The following is a 25296-nucleotide window of genomic DNA, read 5'->3' as shown; positions in this document are numbered from 1 at the left end:
TCACGGCCTTCATGTCCCTGTAAACCAGCACCGGAGGGGCTTCTAAGATCAATTATTACTCTCACTCATAACACAAGAGTCCTTATCTGCGGAATTTCTGAGTCAAAAGCAGCAATGAAGTGTCGTAAGATCAACGACGTTCGGAGAGGAGCAAAGTCCTTGAACAGAATATACAGCTTATGGCTCGCTTTATCCATTTTCCACATTTGGTCACAAGTTAAAAATTAATACGAGTAAGCTTAAGCTGTTTTATTGTGTCGTATCTTGAAGGGTAATTTCCAAGATAGACCTTTATGAGAAAACAAAAGCATGCGTGACCATAAACCATGAGAAAGCCTGTCCACCTTCAAACCGGTCGATGTCCAGATTGAATAGACGTTTTAGAATGTCAATTCGAATACCTCCCAGCACTCCAATTGTGGTCGCTCCATTGACCCCCCTTCCCATCAGTTCCCAGTCCGTTGGTCTTGTCTCTATTGGTTCTCGTTCCGTTCTTGGTCGCTTTGTTTGTAGTTCCTCAGCTCTTAGCACCAGCGTTCATGGTCGTTCGGATCGTTGCGTCGCTCATGGTTGAATAGTCGCTGAGAACCTACTCGAAGTACTCCCAAATCGTGACACCATACAAATAGTCGTGGCTGTAGAGATTCCCGATGTGTTGGTTATTTTCATCAAAGGCCCTCACCTTCTCCACACCGTTGATCTTGTAGCCGCACATTCGGCATGTCATCAGTTCGACATTGTTGAGGGTATCGCAAGTCTCAAGGGAACGACGACTGATAGGCTGTTTGCATTCCCAGGTCTTGTGTCTGGGATCTGGTTTATCCGATTGACGCATTGTGTAAGATCAAAAGTGAATAGTAGATAGGACTGTCAGGATGGGAATGTTGGTGAGTTGTGAATGCAAGTTGTGTTTGTGTCTGAGTGCTTGAGATGGTGGGCTGAAGGTAGCCGTACAAAGAGCATTTATATCAGTGAGGATTGTAGACTGGTCGACAAACTCGTCACTGCAATTGAGATTGATTCACGCTCAATGACTACTTGGCAGTTACACTGAGGTCAACCTGGAGCAGCTATTCAGACCTGATAAGTGACTCTCGTTCAGAGACAGGAGAACCCATTCATACAGCGTTCAATCTAAGTAACTATCAGTGACTATTATTCAACCTGAGAGTGAAACAGGGACAAACAATTTACACACTGAAACTTGGAAGCATATCCTTTCTGTCTGCACATCGCCTTTCTCGCGTCCACAAATCAGTCATTCGTCAAACAAGCATTATTTCAACTGATTTCACTACCATCAAGCATCTCCTACAATCATAGGCACAGAAATGAAGTGTACTGATCCCCTTGATCTCCTCGTCCACACGAGCACGGTCGTCGATGGGTGCACGCAAGTGAAACAGTTAAACAAGCAAAGCTGAACCCGTTCTATTATTCATTGTCTTAGGAGCATAGTCCAAGACAGACTTTGATAAGCAAATAACAAGCATTATAGTCATGAGCCATGACGCATCTCGATTACTGAAACCCCATCTTCAAATCTGCTGATCCCCAACCCCGAAGTGGACAGACGCGGTTGAACTGTCAGCTCTAATGTCTTCCATGGTTCCCGCTCTGTTGGTAGTTCCTCCATTGGTTTCTCCATTGTAGACTACCCGTCGATTGTGCCTCTGGGAACAGGCGCATTGTTCCCAGGCGCATCCTCCAAAATTGGACCTGGGTTGAGAAAATATTTGAAGTATTGCCATTTCGCCACACCATCTTTGTAGCTGTAGAGCTGCCCGATATGAATTTCATTGACATCCTCGGCCCTCACCTTTGTCCAGCCATCGACTTGGTAGTCACACTTCATGCAAATCAGGTCGTTGACATCGTTGTGGGTGTTGCACTCGGTACCGTTGACCTTCTCTTCGCACAACCAGGTTTTGTGCTTGGGGTGAACGATAGTTGTAGGGGCTGCTAGTAGAGGGTCGGATTCAGGCATGATGAAAAGGGAAGTATGGGTGTGTGAGGATGATCAAGTTGTGAGTTATGTGTGTAGTTGTTTGCGTGTAAGTTGTTTGTGTGTCTGAGTTGCTTGAGCTGGTGATTTGAACTTGGCCGTACAGAGACCATAACTTATACTCATGAAGACCATGGAACAATAGATAGGTTCATCACTGCCATAGTTGTCGATTCACAATCAGCGACTCCTTGACACTGACGGTGAACCAGGACACAGCATCTATTCAGCCTTGTGTGGGGTCTTCTTCAGAGCCAAGGCATTTGAGCATCACACCGATCGGGTCAAGCAGTCAACCATCAGTGACCAGTGCTCGACCTGCTCGGGCAATAGGGACAGCGATTGTTCAGAGATCTTTTGACGCGGGTCCTTCTCCATCACATTCTAACATCACCTCAAGGAATATCCTTCAACTTCTACCACCATCGGCAAACCTTTCCTAGCTACCAATCTGCATGGCTTCGCTCTCCGTCCTAGCAAGGTGCTCGACAAGTGCACTCCCACTCGAAACGTGGGATGCCAATGGATGAACAAGATAGATCAGAAGAGGCATATAAAGAACGGTAAACCTCGCGGGTCTAAGTACTGTGGTGCCATTACTGTGGCTGTAGATAACTCTATCATATTGGGGATGGGGTCATGCCTGTATCAAAGGGAGTGTTCAAGGCAGTCGCTTTCCTGAGACCACCCACCCAGTCAAGGTAGTCACTTCTGCGAGTTCGGGCATGGGCCTTACCTCACTGAAGAGGTCTGTTGTTTTCACAGAAGGAGCTGCAATTGACGTCACTTGCAGGTATTTCAAGTACCAATCATGGGTCCTTCTTGATCTCGATCACGTTGGATCCGAAGGCTTCTTCCCTTGCTCTCCATCACACTCCGAATCATTAAGACTACAGAAGCTCAACCATGAATACTGCTTCAAATACATTAAAATTCATCAACCAATTACTATACACCGTTATGTATCAATCTCAATTCCCCGGCCATGAAGCGCAAGTGGCCTCTTCTGGCAAGCACGAGTACTCAAGCGCGATGAATCGACGTCTGGAGCACCTTTACGAGCTTGGTGTGCTGAGGGTCAGGTTGCAAGCAGACGAGGGGGGCTTACCCACATTCGTCGCTATGCCTGACAAGCCTCTCAATCTATTGGCACCAACTGATTATTACCGAGTGTGTGCGATGATCGCCATCATTGACTCAAGGCACAAGGGGCGCACCCACCTGGCTTAGGGAAGTCTGTCAGTGACGCTTCAACGCTTGTTTACGGCTGGGGGAACCGATTTTGCGACGAAGGCCTCCACAGCAGTCAATTCAGCTAGGCTTCAGATTTTAGGAGACCTCAAAGCCATGGACGAGTTTCTGGCAAAGTCGACCACCAGTGCCACGGCTGAGAGATTGGCGGATGGCGAATCCCTTACGAGGTATCCTCAGGCCATGGCCCGTATCATTAGATATGGTGGCGTCATTCTGGGTGATCAGGAGTGGTAGGACTACTTCTCCATTGATGTTAAACAACATGACGAAAATTCCTACGCCATCATCAACGCTTTTTCCGAGGAAATGGCCCAAGCCAGAGACGAAAGACTGCGCGCCTATGCCTGGGGGAATGTGGCACGGGCAGCCGAACATATGAGAAGGTTCCTGGAATGGCAACTGAATGCTGATCTATTGGTGTCTGTAAACCAGGCAATGAAAGGTTTAAACTTGCCATCGGATGATGAGGAAATGCGCTCGGAACAAGAGGTTAACTGATGTCTCGGGATATACTTCATCCACAATTCCTGAACTCACAACAACGATCAAGGCCACGACGGTCCATAGTCATTACACTGTTCAACTCTCCCAAGCCACAGCCCATATTTCCCCAGAAGTTGTTAGACATGGCCGCCATAGTGCACAAAAGGCCCTTAATCCCCATACTCTAGCGAATCAATAACAAGCATTTCAGAAGCGATAATTATGTTGCAACAGTGGATGTATTCTCAATGAGCTACAGCTGTATGTATTTCTCGATGCTCGTATCCACATACCTCTTTACAAGATCCATCCCCTAGTACACGTAACGGAAGCTCAGGTTCTCCTTATCCGTAAGATCCTCCCAAGCCTGCCCCGTATAAGTCGAACTAGCCTCCGCAACACCCGACTCAGCCAACGCATCGCGCTTCTTATTCTCTCGTCGAAGATACCATCTCAGAGAAATGATGACAATTACAAGAAGACAGTAGCAGCCAAGGTGAGTGGCGAAAGCGATGAAGTAGCGAGGTCCATCGTAGGAGAGGAAGACCTGAGGGCCAATGGCGTTACCGGCCGCCCAGACGATGAAGTTGGTGGCGACAGCGACGGTCTTCTTTGTTTGGCCGGCGATGTTACGCGAGATCATGGAGAGGGCGAGGGTTTGGGCGGACCAGAAGGATAGGGTTATGTAGTATGAGATCAAAAGACCAATGTGTTGCGCTGTTGTCTTGTTGGGGAGAGTCATGAGGAGGATTGTACCAATGAAGGAACTGAGTTGTTAGCGGTGATCAAAGATGAAAGAGTGGGAATAGACTCACGGGATACAGAAGCCAAGCATGACCAGCAGGTTCTGGCTCGTCTTCTTGACAAGCCAAGCCGATGACAGAAGCACAATAACGATGTAAAAGCCCAACACCATCGCCAACAGCTGCGTCTCAAGGGTACTGAACCCAAAGCTCTTGATGATAATATTCGCAAAAGCACCAAGTCCCGACGTAGGAAGTGTCGTGCAAAGCGCGATGAGAGCATATCCCCAGACCTGAGGATCCTTGAGGCCCTCGATGAACTGCTCCTTCTTGAACGTCTTGTTCTGGATACCAGTCTGGTTATCGCGCACACGCTCAACCATCTCGTGCTTTTCCTGCTCGGTCCAGCATTTGGCTCGCATCGGTGAATCAGGCATCCACCATCCGACGAACACACCGAAGATGACGGAGATGACGCCGTAGGAGAGGAAGAGCCATTGCCAGGATTTGAGGGGGCCGGTCTTGATGAGGGAGAAGCAGTAGGCGAGAAGACCGCCGACAATCTGTTGGGCACCGTTCATCATGTACCTTCAATGGTCAGTAATATTTTGTAGTAAGAAGGATGAGGCGTACCAGTATGTGACTCGTGAGGCTTGCTCCTCACGACGATACCAGATGGCGGAGAGGATAACGAAGCATGGTTGACAGGCTGACTCGAAGATACCAAGTAATGTTCGTACAATTACGAGACCTTTGAAGTCTTGACATGCAGCGTGGCAAGCTAGGCAAGCTCCCCAAGCAACGATGCAGAAGGAGAGATATTTCGCGATTGGGACACGGGCGATGAGCCAGTTCTGGGGATATTCGACAACAAGAATAGCGAGGTAAATACAGGTCGTAAGCCACGAGAACTACACCACCTTCATCAGCATACTATCCATAGCAAAAGGTAAGGAAAGAATTGGCAACTCACATGCTGAGACACAGTCCCATCAGGATTCTCCAACCCCGTATCAGCAGTCAACCCCATAATCGACGCAAACGACAACGTCCCCTTATCGATAGCCTGCAGAAAATACGTAAAGATCATAATGGCAAGGACTCGCTTGTCAATCATCTTTCGCAGCTCCGCACTGCGCTCAGGCGAGATGTTGATACGCACGTCTGAGACATACTGCGCGAGTTCCTTGTCGACTCGCTCAGAGTGCTGAGCTGGCTTTTCGAGATCTTCGACCTCGTCGACGGATCTCTTGCGCTGAATTTCCGAAGCCATCTCGATTTAGTAATTCGGATGAATTTGAGGATGAGATTATCGAGATGGATGAGAGGATGGGTGGTTCCTTTTATGACATCCGGTAATGGGGCGGGAATCTGGGGCCCCAGACGTCAACGTTACTTGTGAGAAAATACCCCATATTGCCCCAGTTTCTCTACTCCAGTCAAGATTGAGTTTTTACACTGTTTATCTCGTGGGAGTCTTGCCCGAGGCGCCGAGTAGGAAGGAGGATTGTCTACAAGTTACAACTCGGCAACGCGGCATCTTCAGGGTTTCGTCACTGGGGATCCGCTCGACGGGATAAATAAGCCCTGGTTAAGTATGCCAGGGACGGGTAGGATCAGCGTATGACATGATTTGCTGGGTTGTTTGACAACAGGAGGCTCCTGTGTTGACCCGTAGGGAGTGGACGGTTGCATGGGAGCGAGATATGCTTCTCATCAATCTGGCATGGCTTCTGATCTTTATCTTGAGGGTATAAACTCCTCTGAGGGTCCAACAGACCTCTACCAGGTTTCCCTAAAGCTCAACCTTGGATATATAACACAAATGAGATCCCTAGCTGCCCTTCAATAGTATATCCAACGGCAATAGTGACGACGCTGTGCCTTACGCCTCAACGTAACAGCCGCATCCGTCCCGTCTCTTGGCGATGAATTTGGAGAATCCAGGCAAGTAAGCGGCTCTTTTCGAATTACTCCGCACCTCAAATTTTCTCCGTCGCCGAAGGGCAGCATTCGGCAAGGCGAAGCGACGGGCAGCGAAAGAGGAAGACTTGGCCGTTGACCTGGTTTTGGCTCAGTGGGGGGAATTAAGGTAGACCCACTGAAGATCCGAGGAAGCGCACTAAATCCGCGGTTTCTTTAGCGGTAATCCCCTCACTCACTCACTCACTCTTAGGGGAGGAAATAAAACTCGGGACCTTGATCCTAAATGTTAAAAAGAGTAAGGTAATTTAGGATAAGCTTAAAATTTCTTTGTTAAGTCTAGGATGTTTTTTTACCAAGTTGAGAATACCTTTTCCTGAGTTTAATTGATATCCTACATCAAGGTCTGATATTTTGCTTCCCGAGACCCTTCACTCACTCAAACGCTAGATGACAATTGCCATGACAAACTCCGGTATCAAAGCCGCAATTCACCATAGCACTCCCCCAAATGCCACTATATACTCACTTTCCAAGCTTCAGCCGAGTCTTTTCGTCTCTCTGACTTTACTGGAAATGGCTGACTACTCCGCCCCCATCTTCAACCCCCAGCTCAATGCCCCACCCCCACAACCAAAAAGTGCGGAGAGATGAAGCTTCAACCTCATGATAGGCGCTCTCGGTGTACTTCGGACCGAGCATGTGGACTGCCAAGAGAATCATTGGGATGTAACGAGGGGTTATGAATACCCTCATTCATCCTCATCAAAGAACTCGCCTGTCTTGCAGTGTAGTAACAGGATACCCCATCAGTAACTAGATACCCGCTCAGTCACCGCCATCATGCCTTCTCACGTACACGACATCGCGTCGCAAGACGTCCACAAGCAAATCCAACAGCTCATCCACGAACTCGTCAACATAAAAGACACAACAGGCGAATTCCTCATGACCCTAGCAGACGGCCGCATCATCGACACAAAAGGCTGGAACGATTGGGAGTGGACTCACGGCATCGGCCTCTACGGAATATGGAAGTACTACGAGATGACCGGCGAGGACCAATGGCTCAAGATCATTGAGGATTGGTTCCAGGCCCGCTTCGCAGAGGGTCACAAGGGGAAGAACATCAACACCATGGCTGTGTTCCTCACTCTGGCATATGTCTATGAAAAGACACAAAACCCTACGTATCTTCCTTGGCTGGATGCTTGGGCTGAGTGGGCGATGCATGACCTCCCCAGGACAAAGTACGGTGGCTTTCAGCATATTACATACCTTGAGGTCAACGAGCAGCAGCTTTGGGATGATACCCTCATGATGACGGTCATGCCACTTGCCAAGATTGGTCTTGTGCTCAACAGGCCTGAATACGTCGCTGAAGCAAAGAAGCAATTCTTGCTGCACATTCAGTATCTCTTCGATACAAAGACCGGATTGTTCTTCCATGGATGGACCTTCAAGGACGGCGGTCACAACTTTGCTGATGCCCGATGGGCGCGCGGTAACAGCTGGGTCACCATCGTCATTCCCGAATTCCTCGAACTCGTCGGTATCAAGGAAGATGACCCCATCGGCTCACATCTCATCAACACGCTCGACAGCCAATGCGCCGCTCTTGCCAAGACACAGCGCGCAAACGGTCTATGGAGCACCCTTCTCGACGTCCCTGAATCAGAGGGCTCATATGTCGAGGCCAGTGCGACAGCAGGTTTTGCGTATGGTATTCTCAAGGCAGAGCGCAAGCGATATATTAGAAAGGAGTACTCTGAAGTTGCTGTCAAGGCGATCAAGGCTGTTTTGGAGAACATTAGTCCTGAGGGAGAGTTGTTGAATACTTCGTTTGGAACGGGCATGGGACATGATTTGCAGCATTATAAGGATATTCCTAGGACGAGCATGCCTTATGGACAGGCTATGGCTATGATGGCTCTGGTGGAGTTTTTGAGGGCGTATAATTAGATGTAGACAATGGAAAGGTAATGAAATTGATTACGATAATGAATCATTTTGTTTGCGTCTCATGATGTGCATGTGTAAGTGGCTTCCCAAGGATACAATTTTGCTAACCCTCGATGATCAAATTGCCTGGTGTACCGTCAGACTTGAACGTACCCGTCGCCTTCAAATTCCTCGAACTCTCGCCCACGGCAATCGTGAACTCTCCATCTGTGACCCTCCAATTCTGCACCTCCACATCCCAATAACTCAAGTCCCTTCTCGTCAGCTCAAACTCAACCTTCTTGCTCTCGCCCTTCTTCAGAGCGACTTTCTCGAACCCACGCAGTACACGAACAGGATGATCAACCTTTGATGTCGCAGGGTACGAGAGATACAACTGAGGAACAGCCTTGCCGTCCATGGAGCCTGTGTTTTTCACGGTGATGGAGGCAGTGACGACAGTCTTCCAGAGATCAGGGTTACCACCTTCTTCACCTCCAGCTTGTGAGGGCGGTCGTTCGATATCGTAGCCATCAGGGTAGGGATAATCGCCCTTCTTGATGTCATCAGGTGAATCAATGTAGGGATAAATCCACTTCTTCAACTTGCGAATGTTCTTGGGCCATAGACCCTCTTCGATATCCGGGATCTTATCATCCAATTTGGGTGGCGCTACGCTCGTGGGCGATACACGTGAGACCGGAAGTCCCGCGACGGCCTCCTTCACTGAGATCTTCAAGTCCTTGAACTCAAAGGTGGTGTATGACAGTCCATAGCCAAACTCATATCGAAGGTCCTTGCTGTGCTTGTCGAAATGTCGGTAATCAATGTACAGTCCCTCCTTGAAGTCTTGCTGCGGAATGACTCCGTTGGGAAGATACAGGATCTGAGCGCCTTCGCCGTAATCAGGAAGAGCTTTGCCAATCGTATACGGGAGCTTTCCACTGGGACTCTCGTCGCCGAACAGAATACTCGCAATCGCGTTGCCACTCTCCTCGCCAGGCAGATTAGCTGTCAACACAGCCTTGATCCTTGGGTGGTTGATCCAGTTCTCCACGACAACAGGACCGACAGCATGAATGACCACGATAGTCGTGCCCGTTCCATCACCGCAAAGGTTCGCGACCTCCATAATCAGTGCATCACCTCCCTTCTGCAAGTTGAGATCGTTGCGGTCACCTCGAACACTGTTCCAAGACAAATATCCCTCACCGGCGTCTGAGTTGGCAAAGACTAAGCATAAATCCTGCTCTGTAACCTTCTTGGGGTCTTTAATCTTGTTAGAGAGATGTTCGGTGACTTGAACTTTGTCTTTCTTAAAATTCTTTCGCAGCGCCTCGACGGGAGTGACGAGGAATGGGAAGTCGGCTGCACCGCTGCCCCAACCCGATCCGAGAGTACCTTCATTGCAGCCTTGATCAGGGCAGTAATTAAGTCCCTTTCCAGGACCAGCATCATCGCCGAAAATACCAATCTTGATCTTGTCCTTCTTCTTTTCGGGTTGGTTGGCCAAGTTGCCCTCGCGGCTGAGAGGCAGTACACCGTCGTTTTTGAGAAGAACAGTGCCTTCGATGGCAATTTGACGAGCTAGCTCAGCGTGGTCTTCCTGCACGTTTATGTACTGGTTGACTACCTGCTCCTCTTGGGGCGAAGAACTTCCAGGTGCCAGCTTGCCCTTCTTGTCATACGTCCATGACGAAAAGTTCGGTCCCTTGTTCTCATCCTTATCCTGACCAAGTTGGTAAAAAGACGCGACGATCCGAAGTGCCATGTCGTTCAGTCGGTCCACGGGCAGCGACCCATTCAAAACAGCTTGGGTAAGTCGAGGACCCCAGAGCGATTTACCATCGGCCCATTTGAGTCCATCACCAGGCATACTCATATCCAATCCAGCAAGAGCACTGGCGACACCAGATCTCTGCGCCAACCAATCCGACATGACGAAACCCTGAAATCCCATCTCATCTTTGAGGATTCCGTTCAAGAGCTTTGAGTTCTGGCATGCATACGAGTTGTTGACCATGTTATACGAGCACATAACACTCGCAACACCAGCCTTGACAGCATCCTGGAACGGCCATCCGTAAATCTCATGGAGCGTGCGATCGTCAATGTTGGATGAAATGGCATTTGGAAGACCCCATTCCCACGCCTGGCGGAAATGCTCCTGCTCATTGCCGATAAAGTGCTTGATCGTGGCCATGACTCCAGAATCTTGTATTCCCTTGATCGTCGCAGCTCCTGCAATGCCCTGCAGATAAGGATCTGGTCCAAAGCCCTCCCAGTTTCGTCCACCAGCAGGCGCTCGTCCAAGAGGTCCGATGGCCGGGCCAAGAATGACATTGACGCCTTTGCCCTTTGCTTCCTTGCCATGAGCTCGGCCACGCTCATACATCAATTTCTTGTTGAACGTGGCACCAACTGTGATACCAGCCGGCCAGGCAGTCGCATTATCAGCGAACCGTATTCCGAGAGGTCCATCTTGCAATGCCAGAGCCGGAAATCCGACGTTGTTAGCGGCGCCAGTCGTGCCGACTGCTAAACCCATGCTCCATCCTGTTCCAGTAGTGATGTTGACTTTCTCAGCCAAGGTCATTTTACTAACCAGCTCAGCAGCCCGATCATAACTCTTGGCCCAGTTTTGCGAAGTACCGCCTTTGGGACTGGGATACCATGGTGGTGAGTCTCCCTCAACGGGCGGTACTTTTATCTTTTTCCAGGCAAATGCTCCAATCGCTGAGATCACAAGCCAAACAACTACCAGAGTGCCAATGACGGTGAAGCAGCATTTCTTCGCGCGCCAGCTCCGAAGATATCGTAGACGCCTTTTGCCCGCAGCCTCAGATTGGGAATTCTTATTCTTGTTGAGATAATCAGTTGCGTCGATGTCAGAGTAAGCATCGGAATCGTCGCTTGTGTCAAAAGAAGCACGATCGGCTCCATCGAGGAGATTCTCTCTGCTGCGATCCATGATGGAAACGGATCAGCTAGGAAATGTGGTTAGATGTGAGACATGAAATCCATTGTTGAAAGAATCGGGCTGATTGTTCAGGGTTATTGCAGATGCACGGTTAGCTAATCGTACCAAGACCAGAGGCTGCGTCACGTCGCATTCCAGGCCCAGCATCCCCTGGACGGTTTGGGGATCACCACTCCACAATGAATACCCTAGATCAATGAGGTTTAGATCAGGTACAGAGCTAGATGCACTCAAGATGAAGTGAAAAAGCTTCAAAAGTTCACTAAAAGAATTCAATTTTTGATTCTGGTTGATGCAATATGTTTCTTTTGAAACAATGCCGCACAGGCATGATTCTCTACATCAATACAGAAATCTGTTTCATTGCAGCTAGGATCATTGGCAATCGGTGCCCATACGAGTGAGCCAATCAAGACTAACCAAAACACGACTTGGAGTTGCTTGATAAAACACGAGAGTAATATTGAAAGAACTCACCCGAGCGACCACTAACTCACCAATTACTTTTATATGAGCAATTTGCACTGACAAACTCTGTCGGTAGACTCGACTTACAGCCTAAGAGCGCATGAATTGAGAGGCCCGGCTAATCCTCGGCAATTCAAACTCCATCTTGAATTTGGCTCATCCTCAATCCAAGATCTCCCGACAGCTTCATCATCGACATTCCCGTCAAAACCGCCCACCATGTCGATGTTCCGCGCCAAGAAGCTCGATCTGGGCTGTTTCGTCAACGTCCGCACCCTGCGCGACCACACAAAGCGAAAGGTCTTTGAGGCCCACGAGACCGAGAGGTACGCAAACTCTTCCCCCGCCGCACAAGAAACGACCGATCGGAAAGGTTACCCGCGAAGAGGAAAAGGCTAACTCGAGGCCGATAGACAAGCTCTCCGATACATTATTCGCAACACGACCCTCCCCCCACGAGTCCGCGCCGAGGCTCAGCTCCAATTGACACAGATGCACTGCTACACTCGACCAACGCAGATTCGAAACAGATGTATCATGGGTGGTCAAGGACGTGGTGTCTTGAGTGACTTCAAGATGACTCGAGTAAGTCCGATAAAGATCGAGGGGTCGAGGATTGGACTGACGATTGTAGTACAATTTCCGAATGGAGGCTATGGCTGGAAACTTGCCTGGTGTGAAGCGAGCCAGTTGGTAAAGAGTCGGAGACGGAAACGAACGAGAGGAAATGTACGACTACACACCCCTTATATACCGAAACCACTCTGTTACCTGTGTCGAAGAGTGGTCTAGTGGTATCCGATCCTAAAACCTATAAACCTTCTCTCATTCCGCACCTAAAAATTACTTCGCCCACTAGACTGCTCTTCGATTTTTGCAGTCCACGAGTTCGAACCGTCATCAACAAGCAACAAGGAGAAATGTACGATTACGCAATGGTGAGGGCGCTGCGATATTTTGGGTATCATAGACACGACTGTACAATATAAGACGAAATAAGTTAAACCGTTACTTTCACATTGGTCTTAGTGAGGTGAATGAATGTTTTATGTCTGACGGTTGATGCAGCACAGGACCAGAGAGATGGCATGGGACTGAGCTTCATGGGAAAGGGAAGTCCATGGCTGCGGGGGTCATAGGCAAGGAGACGGACGTGAACAAGAAACAGACACACTGGGTTATGTTTGTGTCTGAGGAGGCGTACGCCATGCCTCCTGACTTGTTTTGAAGGCAGCTATTATGTCTTCAGGCAGATGAAGTCTGTCTGGTGTTTGACCATTGATGTGTCGGCCGGGTTCAAGAGTCTCGCGGTTTGGTTTACCGATACAAATGCTAAAAAGCTGGATAACCTCGAGAATAAGCTCAGGGAGTAAGTAGCCTGTGACTGTATTGGAGGACGTAAAAATAAACTCATCAGCGAGTCCACCAACTCTACGGCAGTCTGTCGAAGTCTTTCTGTCATCTACAATCATTGGTCTAAGTTTCGAGGATAAAAATAAATATGGGGCCCATGCATCTACTCGTTTTGCGCCTGGTTGCCTACAATTGCCACTCCACTATACTCATGCATCAAATCAACCAACTTTCCTCCCTCCACATCATCATCAAAGTTCGTCCCCTCTTCTTCCTAAACATTCACACAAAAGGATCGTCAAAATGGGTGGAGGCGATCTCAACTTGAAGAAGTCCTTCCATCCCGCGCTGCGGCGCAATCAACAGGCCGTCTGGGATGAAGAGCAAAAGGCCCTCGCCGAGCGCAAGCGAACACAACAGCGAATCGACGAAATCAAGGAAGAACTCAAAAATGAAGAAGTCCAACGACAGCTCGAGGCTGCAGGAGGGAAAAAGCGCGTTGATCGCGTGGACTGGATGTATCAAGGCCCCAACGACGGAGAAGGCGGCACTACAGAAGAATCAGAAGCCTACTTGCTGGGCAAGCGGCGTATCGACAACCTTATCAAGGGCACAGATCATAAGAAGTTAGAGAAGGATGCGGGGGCGGAGAGTTTCATGGCGCTGCAGAATGCGAACACTGCGAGGGATACAGCTGCAAAGATTCGCGACGATCCGCTACTGGCTATCAAGCGACAAGAACAGGCTGCCTACGAAGCCATGATGAACGACCCGATTAAGCGCCGACAGCTACTATCCTCGATGGGAATTGACGATGAGAAGAAGAAGGAAAAGTCACGGAGGAGAGAAGACCGACACGACAGGCACCGAAGGCGGCATCGTCATCGCAGCGCCGATCCTGACGATAGGCACCACAGACGACGACGCTCTGATTCGCGATCGCGAAGTCCACGTCGTCGCGATGATTCAAGAGAAGATCGGCACAGGCGACGCAGAGACGATAGTCGAGATGACCGTTCGCGACGAAGACGCGACGATTCAGAGGACAGAGAACACAGACGTGAGCACCGCTCCCGCCATGAGCGACCACGCGATGAACGCCCCCGCGAAAGTCGAAGAGATTTCCGAAGAAGCTACCCCGACTCTCGCGACAGGCGGCCACGATACAACGAAGAAGATGATAAAGCCAAGGAAGAAGAACGGCAGCGCAAGTTAGCCGCTATGCAGTCCGCAGCAACAGAGCTCGATGAAGATCGCTCAAAGCGTCTTACGGCACTAGAACAGCAGGAGGCAGCACTTCGCGAAGCAGATGACAAGGCTCGAGAGCGCGGAGGTGATCGCAGCTTCATCAACAAGCTGCACCAACAAGCAAGCCACAAGGGTCTTGCGGACCGTATGGGCGGATCGCGCCGTGGATATCAAAGGGACGAGGATTAGAAATGGATTCTACATTGGGCGGCCTCTGTTGAGTTACACATTTACGTTTTGAACGACATGATTAGATTGGTACTGTCAGGTTGAGTTATCGGCATAAACCGAATCAAGGTTTTAATACAAACAAGTCTCTTGTCTAATATTGAACAAGATGGCTTTTTCAGCGTTACAATATCGCCTCTTCCGCGTGATACCTACAGCTTCTGCGGGCGGAAAATAAACGAAGCCACTTCGATGTTACGACTCAGTCGCAAAGCCACCATGAATCGTCACAACTCAACTCAAATTCAGGTACAAGTTTCAGGTACCGCTTCTCTCTCATGCACAGGATATGATTAGTTATTCGCAATGATTTACGACGTAGCATCAGTGTCATCGAACTAAACACTATCGAATTAAAGACTCGGAGCTTAACCCTCTTTGGCGCATTCAATTGAACCGGGACTTTAAAAGAGGCAATCTTGGTAGCGACGGGTGAAAGAGCCAATTAACGTGACGGGTCGACGCTACTGCAAGAAAAAGAGAAAGTGGTTCCACAGGATGTGCAGAAAAAAAGGGGACACATTAAAGAGAGACAGAAACAAGCCCCCTAACTTACAGTGGTCTTCGGGGGAGTTTTATTCTGTCATGTGGTTGCATATCCCCCCTCAAGAGGCGCCGAAAAAGGGTAATCCCTGCCCGCTTTCCTCGCTGTCGACTCCACTGCTCGAGAGGACCCAAGGCCTAGAGTTCCAGTGCCCCCCATTTTCCCTTGCGCTGGCCTCTCTCTGACCTCAACTTCCATTTCACAACCTTGCATCTCTATTCCTCTTCCGCGATCTGGAAAAACGACCGTTCATTTCCTAACCCCTACATTCAACGGGATCAATTCGCCTTGCCGTCTATCGATATCTGCCAACGGTTTTCTTCTCGCCTGCGAATTCGATCTGCGCACGCCAGGGCCCTTGACGGAACCGAGATTCAACTTATTTCAAACGACGCGAAAAACCAAGCCGTCCTTTCCTTTTTCTTCTACAAACTACAAAGAGAAACCCACGACTTGAATCACATTTGTCAGAATGCCTGCTCTTTGTGGAGGATCCAAAACTGTGCAGCGAAAGCTGGTGTTGCTGTGCGTAACATACGACGAGGAATGGGAGGGCATTGCGCTGATCTGATTTAGGGGTGATGGTGCTTGTGGAAAAACATCGCTGTTGAACGTCTTTACGAGAGGGTATGTTCTCAGGGAGTTGCACGTGAAGAGAGAGGCTCATCGATTATAGCTACTTCCCTACTGTCTACGAACCCACCGTCTTTGAGAACTACGTCCATGGTAGGATGCACGGCTCTTCTGCGTACACGCATCGCTAACGAACGCAGACATCTTTGTCGATAATGTACACATCGAGCTGTCCCTCTGGGACACAGCAGGCCAGGAAGAATTCGACCGATTACGCTCCCTATCCTACGGTACTTACCTCCCGATACCTACTAACTCCAACGAAACTGACGCCATGCAGATGACACAGATCTCATCATGCTCTGCTACTCCGTCGACAGCAAAGACTCGCTCGAGAACGTCGAATCCAAGTGGGTAGGCGAGATCGCCGACAACTGCCCCGGCACCAAACTCGTCCTCGTAGCGCTAAAGTGCGATCTCCGCGAGCAAGGCGAGGAAGAGGAGAACGAATCAGGCGAACCCCGCGAGAAGCGCCCCATGATCAACTACGACCAGGGCCTGGAGGTGGCGCGCCGCATAAACGCCCTCCGGTACCTCGAGTGCTCCGCCATGAAGAACAGAGGTGTCAACGAGGCCTTCACCGAGGCGGCGCGTGTTGCGCTCAGCGTCAAGAAGGATCGTGAGGAGGGCGGATGCACGGTTATGTGAACATGATACGATCGATACGAGCGTTTTTAATATCGAATACGAGAGACCTACCTGTCATCCCCATCGAATGTGATCGAACGAAAGCAGGGATGTGGGCTCTGTTCGACTCCCATGGTTTATTTTTAGCCCGTCATGGGTATTTTTCACTGTATATATCGTGCGGCATAAAGCACATAGGGAACCCTGGTGTTGTGCGTTGTTTTTCTGCTATTTACTATTTACAGGCTATTTTCGCTCGGGAATGCGAGGCAAATTAGCGGGAGGAGTAGACTACTCGAGGAAGTCATTTTTGTCACGCTCTAGCCACAACTACTTTATTTTTTTTTATGTCTACCGATTACACCTCACGGAATTTGCCTTTGTGTCTTCAATTGTTCATTTAGCGCGTGTCTTGATGAGATGGCTCTGACTCTGTGTTCTGGTGAGACCAATGTGCCGAGACTTTGAGGGGCAAAAGTGCACAGCCACGCTGACGAGGGAACACGATGAGATATCGACAGAGCGAAGCCCAAGCATCGAGGAGAGGATGGACTGTAGATCTTTTGATCCACAGAGATCGTAGGCTAGGTAGGCTATTGTATGAGATTGATGATGACGGTCAATTAAGTTGCGGAGTGTAACCGTTGATAAACTCTAAACCTGCAACGTCGACACTAGAATTCTCACATCTTGCTTGGCAAATCGTGATACATTCCTCTCAGCAACCCCCAAGCCTAGTATGATATCAGAGGCATCAATACATCATATCAAACTGATCATCTTTCTTACACCAATAACTTTCACTCTTGATGCTCTGAATGTCATCACCGTCAACGCCACTGATACCGTCATCTCTACATCATGATTGGCTGGACCCTTGCGACCCTGCGCGCATGCATTGACGTCACGGTAACAAAGCAGGTTTGAAGTTTGGGCGATCGTAGTTGGGAATGGCATCAGAGGTAGGGATGCGAAGTAATAGAAATAGAGGCCAAGAGACGCCTAGATTCGTGCGAAAAGCTTCTTTTTTATCCTCCAGATTAATCACTTCTTCACTCATCACTTACACGATATCCACTTCCACTTACACGGCTTACACCACGCTGTGACTTACACACTACACTACACTACATTTATAACCTATCACTATAAATCATCATCATGGGTCTCTTTGGTCGTCGTGAACCCTCCCCAGAGCCAATCCGCGAGGAACCCCCCCGCAAGCACGGCCTCTTCTCCTCCTCATCTCGCCACGAGCCCACCTCCACACGAACATCCACATCCTCCCACCACCGCCACTCCCGCGGCTCAGCCTCCTCCTACGACCGTCGACACTCGCGCTCATCATCCCGCTCCCCATCTCGTCGTACCTCCAACGGCGGCTTCTTGTCTCGTCTGGGCGGTAACCGCAACGAGCATGACCCTGCTGTTCTGGAGGCCAGGGAGCGAGTCCAGGATGCTGAGAGGGCCGAGCGTGAGGCTGATCGTGCCCTGGAGGAGGCGAGACTTAGTGTGAGGGAGGCCAGGGAGCATGTTAAGAGGTTGGAGGTTGAGGCGAAGGAGGATTCGAGGAGGGCTAAGGTTAAGCAGATGGAGGCTAAGGAGATGTCTAAGATGGGACGATCTCTTGGACGTAAGTATTTGTGATGATATATGATCGACTTGACGCTGACGTATTGACAGGCCATGGATATTAAACATCCACCGCAACAGAGCACTGGAGTTGGTGGAGTGTATGAGTAATCTTGTTCTGTATTATGACTGTATGAGAAGAAAAGCGCAAGTATACGATGGAGCTATCAAGGAGTTGCGAAGTAGCGTTTCCAGTTTAAGCAGTTCGTCTTTCAATACCATTTGCCTTGAAAACATTCATCAGTAGACATTTGCATGATCGTGATACCATTTGACTCTACAGTCATATTCTTACACTAGTTTTCATGCATTCCGTGCCCATCATATACCTGTCCATTCCATAGACACGCCATATCGTTCCACGATACCAGAGTAACTACTAATCCATAGTGGGAACATTCGTCCAGCCTTCAATGTTCCAGTCCATCTCAAGTTTCTCCTCCAATTATCACTTCAGACAATGATGAAATTCAAATCAACTCTGGCACTCGTCCACCAACAGATCCCTCAGCTTGACGCGCAGGAGTTTCCATACCCTCAGCTCGAGTGACACCTTCCACTGGTCGATGTCTAGAGCCACCAATCGGTTCGCCGCATTCGGGGCAGCGCGCTTCTTCCATGGGCATTCCACAATCTCCAACCGCAAACTAATTGAACCATCAAAGTTAGAGGCTATTCACTACAGTGATCAAGGTGGAAACTTACCGGATGGCCGTTGACACAGTTGTACCAATGGCCAGAGTGTGTTGCCATGCCTCGAGGTCCGCTGACCATGGCAGATCGAATCGCTGCCAGTTCCTCTGGCGTAGTCTTTTCGTACTTGGGATCATACAACTCCATCATGTCCTGGACTCTCTTCTTCAGAGTCTCTCCATCGGCGAACTTGGAACAAGACTCAAGCGCAGTGGTGAGTAGTCCACGAGCCGTGGCAACATGTCCAGTATTGTTCTCGTCGCCTTTACCAGAGGACGAGTCATCCTCACCCTTGGGCTGCTTTCTGGTCCAAATTGAAGCTCTAGCAACCTTGGCAAATGCGAGAACCGCCGCGATAAAGATTCTCGGGAGTTTCTCCTCATTCGCCTCCTCCATCAACTCCTTGCAAGCTTTAAACCATTTATCCGTGACAGGGAGAGTGAGCGCATTCTCGTGGAGTTTCCATCCATTCATCTTGGAAACTGCATATGCATCCATAAGCTGCACCTGTTGAGCTTCAATAGCAAGCAATCGTGCTCCCAAGAGAATTTGGTTGTCAGGTGAAGGCTGCGAGAGTTTCATGGCGTCCATCAATAGAGCGACAGACTGCGAACCACCAGAGTCCTGAGGTCGGGATGTCGCGATTGCGTCATACAGCTTCTTGATGGGCTGGTTCTCCTCTCCCATCATCTTCTGGAGAGCCATGGCGTTGTCTTCGACTTGCTGAATTACCATATGTCGCTCTCTGAAGAAAGTGGTTGCTGTGTGGTGATGCCCTGGTGCTGTTGACCGACGCGACGACGCAAGCGAAGTTTCGGCCTTAAGAAGCTTTTGATTAAGCTTCACCAGTGATTCGCGTCCCTTGATGAGGAAGCGCTTGCAGATATCGTCCATTACGGCTCGGTTAATGGCACGGTTGTATCGCTTGGTAGCGAACTGTCGAATCGAGCGTTTGCAGCTTGGACAACAGGGCGTCTTCTCCGTGAGGGACGTGGTGATGTCTTTCAATCCCGCATAACTTCCAAACATGTCCGTAGTGTAAACTTCCTCGAGGCCAACCAGGCCATCCAGAGTTTCGCTGGTGAAGAAGTGGCCACATCCAAGGACGATGATCGGAGTCTCGTACAAGTTGATTTTGGAGTACGACCGGAACTCCAAAAGATCGACGATGGCCATCTTCTTGTTGCTGCATTCCTGACAATAGTCGACAGGGCAAATCTCCCCGCAGAAACTCGGGCATCGATGACCACAGGGCAGCATCTTGTCGCATCGTTTGTCGCAAGGAAGTCGATCACAGGGTGCTGAGCATGGCATCGAACAAGAGCCCTCGTGAGGACACGACCAAGTACAAGGCTCAATACAAGGGGCGCATGGCTTTTTGCAGACAGAATTGCAAGAAGAGTGAGGGCATTGAACCTATAGTACACATTGGTTAGTAATTTGAGCCAAAGCATGAGTACAATATGTGGACTTACCTCGCAAGGTTCCCAACAACTTCCGCAGTCTTCTCCAGTATGGCACTTCCGAGTGCATCGGTGGTTACAACTACTGTAGGCGCGACCACAACGCTTGGTGCAGTTCTTGTGCTCGCCTGATTGACAAGTTGAGCAAGTTCCGGAACATGGGTGACCACACTCGAGGATATCACCACAAGGCTGCATGCAATGGGGTGTCACCGTGTTACCCAGTTGATGACACTTCATAGTCACGGTATGACCGCAGTGAGGCAGCTCCCTCTCAACTGGATGAGGGCACTGGACAGATGCCAAGTCTTGTGTCTGGTAGCACGACAGTGTTTCAATGACATGGCCACAAGGAAGCTCAACATTGTGGACCTTGATCAGGCAAGGACCACAGGGTTGACCGCAAAGTTGAGGACAGATGTGGTCACATGTGGCTCTGAGGCGAGGGCAAGGCCGTGTACAGGAGAACGCATCGTGCATGGCATCCGAGTGGCAAGTCGCCTGGCACATATGTCCACAAGGTTCCAATCGTCGGGAGCAGTGTAAGGTACATCCACCTTCAGGGCTTCGAGTGAGGAAGTGCTCTGGCTCAGAACAGGTGATCGGGGTCGCGGGATGGCGAGGGCAGCAAAGCTTGAGCTCCTTACCAACAGCATTGGCGTCTGTAAGCATCTCATGGACGTCTGCCCACATCGGAACATTGAGGTAAGTCTCAGTATTGCCAATCAGATACATTCCATGTTTGGCACGACTGAGAAGAACATTGATACGATTCTCGGTTCGAAGGAAACCAACCTTTCGCTCGGGGTTGCTGCGGACCAAAGACACAACAATGACCTTGGCTTCCTCTCCTTGGAAGTTGTCGACAGTTGCAAGTCGAATGGTCTGCAACAGCTTCTTCTTCTCGACAGTCTTGTTAGAAGTCAGGTCGTCTGTAAAGTCTTCTTGTGCCAGCTGATCGCGGTCACGGTCGCCAAGACAGATCTCAAAGTCGCTACTAAGAGCGGCTTTGAGTTGCTGAAGCTGGCCCATGTAGGGTGTCAAGAGTGCGATGTCCTCGGCGCGGTACTTTCCTTGTCGAACCAAGTGACGAATCAGAGCCGTAGCCATGTCAGTCTCCCATTTGTTGCTATGGGATCGAACACGAGTACCATCTCCTCCGTTATCCTCCTCGTGAGAGTGGTCCAGCCAGAACACGTTGTCGAGCATTCCAACCACATCTGGGAGGTTTTGAACATTCTGGTGGTCTTTCAGATCAGGGTACACTCCTCGGATCAGGCGCGAGACTTCAGGCCGCATTCGTCTCTGGACGTCGAGCTGTGCGAATGGCGCTGGTGAAAGACCGGGCTCGCCCTCAGCTCGTCGCTCAAACTGGCTGCGATCAAGTTGCCATTTCTGCCCAGAGGTCGACTCAAGTGACAAGTCAAAATTGTTGATCTGGGGCCGGAGTTGTTTGTGATCTCCAATCTGGATCAAGTGCTCAACTCCAGGCATCAGAGCAGATATGATGTCAGCCTCTTTGACTTCACCTGCCTCTTCGCAGATGACGACCTTGCATTTCAGACTTCGGAGCATGTCGATTCGGCCAGCTAGGGATGTGGTAGTCAGCCCAATCACTTCAGCCTGAACCAGAGTTCGCTGATTGACACCGTCGTGTACCCTGTTGATGTTCTTCCACTGCTCTTCGACGTCGTCCATCGCTTCGAAAAGAACATCTGTCTGTTCTTCCTCATGTCGTTTCATCCAGTCTTCAACGAGAGTATGACGCTCCCAACGAGAGAGCATGTTGATATCTTTCTCCGCCGCGATAGTTGTTTCCATCAAGTTGGATCTCGCTGGCTCTTGGATGTCTGCGTCTCCCGCAGCAAGCCACATCAACAGAGGATCACCATCCTCACCCGTCAGCTCATTCGCTGTATCTGCGAACTGCTCGTAGATGTCAGAATTGTCTTCCATTAAGAAATCACCAAGCAACTCCCAGCTCGGACCATTTCGTCTAAGGCGTAGAGAGGTCACTGCTTCCGCCGCGGTATATGCGCTCGAGTCCTTCTGAGTAAACGCACTGGCAAGGGTCATGCGCTCGCCGACCGTCTTTTGTGTTTCCTTGCTGACTACGCGCAGGTTGAGGCCTTCGAGTTCTGGTGTTACGCTACGGCCACCGATTCGAATGATGCGCGTGATACCGACATCAAGGAGATGTTTGAGAAACTGATCAAGAGCATGGTTGGTGTAGCAACTGAATCATGAGTCAGTATATGAAGCAGACATAAGATAAAGAAAGAAAAGAGCAACTCACATGATAAGTATCGGTCCTAGATGAGCTTTCTGCTTTGCCGCCAACAGAACTCTCAGAAGTTGGACACCCAGGTACGACTTTCCTGTTCCAGGAGGGCCTTGGATGAGCGCGTACTCTCGAGTAAGAGCGCCAACCAAGCCGCGGCATTGACCTGCATCGAGCCCAGTCGCTTCCTCAAGTTCCTCAATACTCAAGTTCTGAGGCTCCTCAGGGTCAAGAGACACATCAACCGCTTTGTCTTTTGTGATACATCTCAGCGAAAAGTTGTAATCCAGTCTTCGGGCGTAGCCCGGTATCGCGACGATCCGGTCCTCTGGTGGGCTGGGAAGGATCCATTGTTGAAAGGCGATGTGGTTTTCACCTTTGATCCTCTGAAGGTTCTTGAGGATGGGAACAAAGGTGTCCGGAATGACACCATTGAAGTCAACGAGTACACCAAGGGCTTTGGTATTATACAGCTTTGCCAGGAGGAGCAGATCATCTCGCGAATGATTTGCAAGCTTGACGGTGATGCTGGGTGCACCATACAGCGGAGCAATGTCGCTGTTGGAGTCGGCATCATCTTTTCCTGCGCGACCGGTGCTCTTGTTGGTGACCTGAAAGAAGAGCATGCTCACCCCCTCAATGCCAGGCGCCAAGAAACAGACCAAAGTGCCATATCCCAGACGAGAAGAAGCCTTCCACCATGCTTGTTGTTTTTCAAGTGACTTGTCGAGGATATGCTGGGGAGGCCTAAATGTCAAGACAGCTTCTGTACCACGCTTCTTGCTGCTGACGAGTTTCTCAACGCATGTCGCCAGGTAAACTTGCGCCTGTGGATTCCCGTTCGAGAGGCGTCCAGCCATGATGTTATCAGAGCGTAAGAGGTCTGCAAGAATGTCCTTGACCGGGCCAAGGATGTCATGTCTAACGAGTCGGAACATGGAGTCGATGTGTCGTTGCAAAGGATCGTCAAGGACATGGGGATCTGTGAAGTTGGTAGATGGAAGATACTCGTCCTGCTCGCTAACGACTTCTTCATATGTTGGAAGAATGGCAATCTTGGTGATATCGGCAAAGTCGTTGTCGTGTCGACCTCCAGGATACTCGATGTTCTTGGGAAATGTCGAGGTAATAGGCTGCTTGCCTCGCCGCTTATCAGAAGACTCAACTGAATCGAAAAACTCTTTGGCTGAATCGATCATTCTCTTCAAGACCGCTACACGGTTCAGAAACTCATCCAGGTTGGCGTCGGGGTTATTCTCAGCCATCTGTGTGACAAGCTTGTCTACAGACTCCATGAGGTCAGGTAGTTCCTCGCATAAACGCGTTCGTGGGACTCTGTTGAGCAGTTGATTCAACGCTGTGAGGAGGACTCGAACGATGTTTGGAAATGTTGACTCGAGTATGTCGGTAATAAGCTCAGTGCTTTCCAGAGCTTGCTCGCACAAGGAGCTCAACAGACCAATGCTTCGATCTCCATTGCTACCAGCAAAGAGTGTGTAGACGGTGCCAATGTGGGTACTAATAGATAGATGATCGGTAAGGCTTGAGTGAGAGATCACCTGAAGAAACAGGAAAGAAGGCTTCATAGCCTCAATATCCGACGAAGATCCGTCCTCCGCTGTCTGGAGAACGTATCGTGGACCGTTACCATTGTCGTTGACGAGTTCTTGAGCAAGCTTCTGGTGAAACTCATGGTCATCATCTTTCAGAACATCTAGTGCTCTCTGCCAGAACTTTTGGAGTTCTTTCATGCCAGATGATCCTCGAAAGTTTGAGGGGTCCTTGCGAAGTTGAGTTTTCCATATCGTCTGTCGCTTGTTGATATCACGGTTTGTGCTGGGAGCAGGAGTCTGTGGCACAGAACTTCCAGAAAGGAGCGATGTATCATGAAGGAACCTGCAATTCTTGCCGAAGTTGCAATGCCCTCGTTTGAAGTGACTGCAAACCTGGGGTCGGAAGTTTTGGCCTGAGCCAGAGCCTCCATCACGCCAACTTCGCGACTCCATGGCGAGTAGAGATGAAGAAAAATGAGCGTCTGCTCAGAGATTATTGAGGATACTTGCTTGCGTAATTTAGTGTTCGTGATAGTCTTTTGGGTGTACAATGCGCGCTTCAGTGTCAAGAGAAAGGGGTTGATGTTGGAGCGGTGAGGATGAAGAGAAGATGGAGATTGCGCGCTTGAGATGGCGTAGTTTTCCCACTGTGATTCACTGGGTTACCTGGGCCCAGATTTTGTTGATGTCTTGCCAGTAAAAGACGTAGCTTGGCAGTGTTTGCTGAGTTGCCGGTCACTTGCAGTGCCAGAGACGGCAAGCTGCCTCCGGTGACATTGTAGACACGCGCATTTATCTGTTAGGGTGAGAGACATTGTGACTACTATCTGAATTCAGTGAGGTTAGTAGATCAAGGGAACTTTTTAGGCATACCTACTCGTGATTGTGTCGTTGATGGTGTTTTCACTGCCACATGCCTTCCGAACGACTTTGCGATCCTTTGAGGACGAAGTAGTTGCACTTTCACCAATGGCTATCTTCCATAGATTCTTTGATGGAAATTAGAGAATGATTATGTATTGGTAGCTTTAAAAGGCAAGGCAAACGACAAGTTCTTTGGAACTGTTGATTCCCTTATGACCATGAATCACTGCAGGCAATCGGATGCTCCTGCCTTTCGAGGGCTCCCCCAGGGGACAAGAACACCGAACCTTATTATAGGGTATCAGAATAAACTTAGAAGAGAGTCCCCTAAGTTTAGGCTAGATTTACTTGAGTACTTTTATCGCTTAGGGTCAAGGTCT

The 25296-nt window shown here is 49.6% G+C and overlaps 9 protein-coding genes across 9 annotated transcripts; 5 read left to right on the top strand and 4 right to left on the bottom strand.

The window, feature by feature from the left end:
• Positions 1 to 1654: 1654 nt before the first annotated feature.
• Positions 1655 to 1987, bottom strand: FMAN_01848 (uncharacterized protein; the record flags this gene model as incomplete). Its single annotated transcript, XM_041823601.1, has 1 exon — positions 1655 to 1987. One exon carries the CDS (start codon positions 1985 to 1987, stop codon positions 1655 to 1657), a length of 333 nt encoding a protein of 110 aa, XP_041677195.1.
• A 2068-nt stretch (positions 1988 to 4055) lies between these two features.
• On the bottom strand, positions 4056 to 5758 carry FMAN_01847 (uncharacterized protein; the record flags this gene model as incomplete). Its single annotated transcript, XM_041823589.1, has 4 exons — positions 4056 to 4509; positions 4558 to 5073; positions 5119 to 5396; positions 5459 to 5758. 4 exons carry the CDS (start codon positions 5756 to 5758, stop codon positions 4056 to 4058), a joined length of 1548 nt encoding a protein of 515 aa, XP_041677194.1.
• Positions 5759 to 7251: 1493 nt separating this feature from the next.
• Positions 7252 to 8370, top strand: FMAN_01846 (putative unsaturated glucuronyl hydrolase involved in regulation of bacterial surface properties, and related proteins; the record flags this gene model as incomplete). Its single annotated transcript, XM_041823578.1, has 1 exon — positions 7252 to 8370. The coding sequence occupies one exon, from the start codon at positions 7252 to 7254 to the stop codon at positions 8368 to 8370; it is 1119 nt and encodes a 372-aa protein (XP_041677193.1).
• A 103-nt stretch (positions 8371 to 8473) lies between these two features.
• On the bottom strand, positions 8474 to 11320 carry FMAN_01845 (putative beta-glucosidase; the record flags this gene model as incomplete). Its single annotated transcript, XM_041823567.1, has 1 exon — positions 8474 to 11320. One exon carries the CDS (start codon positions 11318 to 11320, stop codon positions 8474 to 8476), a length of 2847 nt encoding a protein of 948 aa, XP_041677192.1.
• A 696-nt stretch (positions 11321 to 12016) lies between these two features.
• Positions 12017 to 12494, top strand: FMAN_01844 (putative ribosomal protein S14 precursor, mitochondrial; the record flags this gene model as incomplete). Its single annotated transcript, XM_041823556.1, has 3 exons — positions 12017 to 12123; positions 12211 to 12382; positions 12432 to 12494. 3 exons carry the CDS (start codon positions 12017 to 12019, stop codon positions 12492 to 12494), a joined length of 342 nt encoding a protein of 113 aa, XP_041677191.1.
• A 959-nt stretch (positions 12495 to 13453) lies between these two features.
• On the top strand, positions 13454 to 14587 carry FMAN_01843 (uncharacterized protein; the record flags this gene model as incomplete). Its single annotated transcript, XM_041823545.1, has 1 exon — positions 13454 to 14587. The coding sequence occupies one exon, from the start codon at positions 13454 to 13456 to the stop codon at positions 14585 to 14587; it is 1134 nt and encodes a 377-aa protein (XP_041677190.1).
• Positions 14588 to 15642: 1055 nt separating this feature from the next.
• Positions 15643 to 16451, top strand: FMAN_01842 (putative rho3 protein; the record flags this gene model as incomplete). Its single annotated transcript, XM_041823534.1, has 5 exons — positions 15643 to 15695; positions 15747 to 15797; positions 15847 to 15896; positions 15944 to 16033; positions 16084 to 16451. The coding sequence occupies 5 exons, from the start codon at positions 15643 to 15645 to the stop codon at positions 16449 to 16451; spliced, it is 612 nt and encodes a 203-aa protein (XP_041677189.1).
• Positions 16452 to 17591: 1140 nt separating this feature from the next.
• On the top strand, positions 17592 to 18127 carry FMAN_01841 (uncharacterized protein; the record flags this gene model as incomplete). Its single annotated transcript, XM_041823523.1, has 2 exons — positions 17592 to 18063; positions 18114 to 18127. The coding sequence occupies 2 exons, from the start codon at positions 17592 to 17594 to the stop codon at positions 18125 to 18127; spliced, it is 486 nt and encodes a 161-aa protein (XP_041677188.1).
• A 405-nt stretch (positions 18128 to 18532) lies between these two features.
• On the bottom strand, positions 18533 to 24505 carry FMAN_01840 (uncharacterized protein; the record flags this gene model as incomplete). The annotated part of the gene is made up of 4 exons (XM_041823512.1): positions 18533 to 18709; positions 18768 to 20171; positions 20231 to 22454; positions 22515 to 24505. The coding sequence occupies 4 exons, from the start codon at positions 24503 to 24505 to the stop codon at positions 18533 to 18535; spliced, it is 5796 nt and encodes a 1931-aa protein (XP_041677187.1).
• Between the last annotated feature and the right edge of the window lie 791 nt (positions 24506 to 25296).

Source organism: Fusarium mangiferae (assembly GCF_900044065.1).
Source record: "Fusarium mangiferae strain MRC7560 genome assembly, contig: FMAN_scaffold001, whole genome shotgun sequence".
Classification (NCBI taxonomy): Eukaryota; Fungi; Ascomycota; class Sordariomycetes; order Hypocreales; family Nectriaceae; genus Fusarium; species Fusarium mangiferae.
Note: the sequence above shows the minus strand (reverse complement) of the source record. Positions and strands in the feature narration are given on the sequence as shown.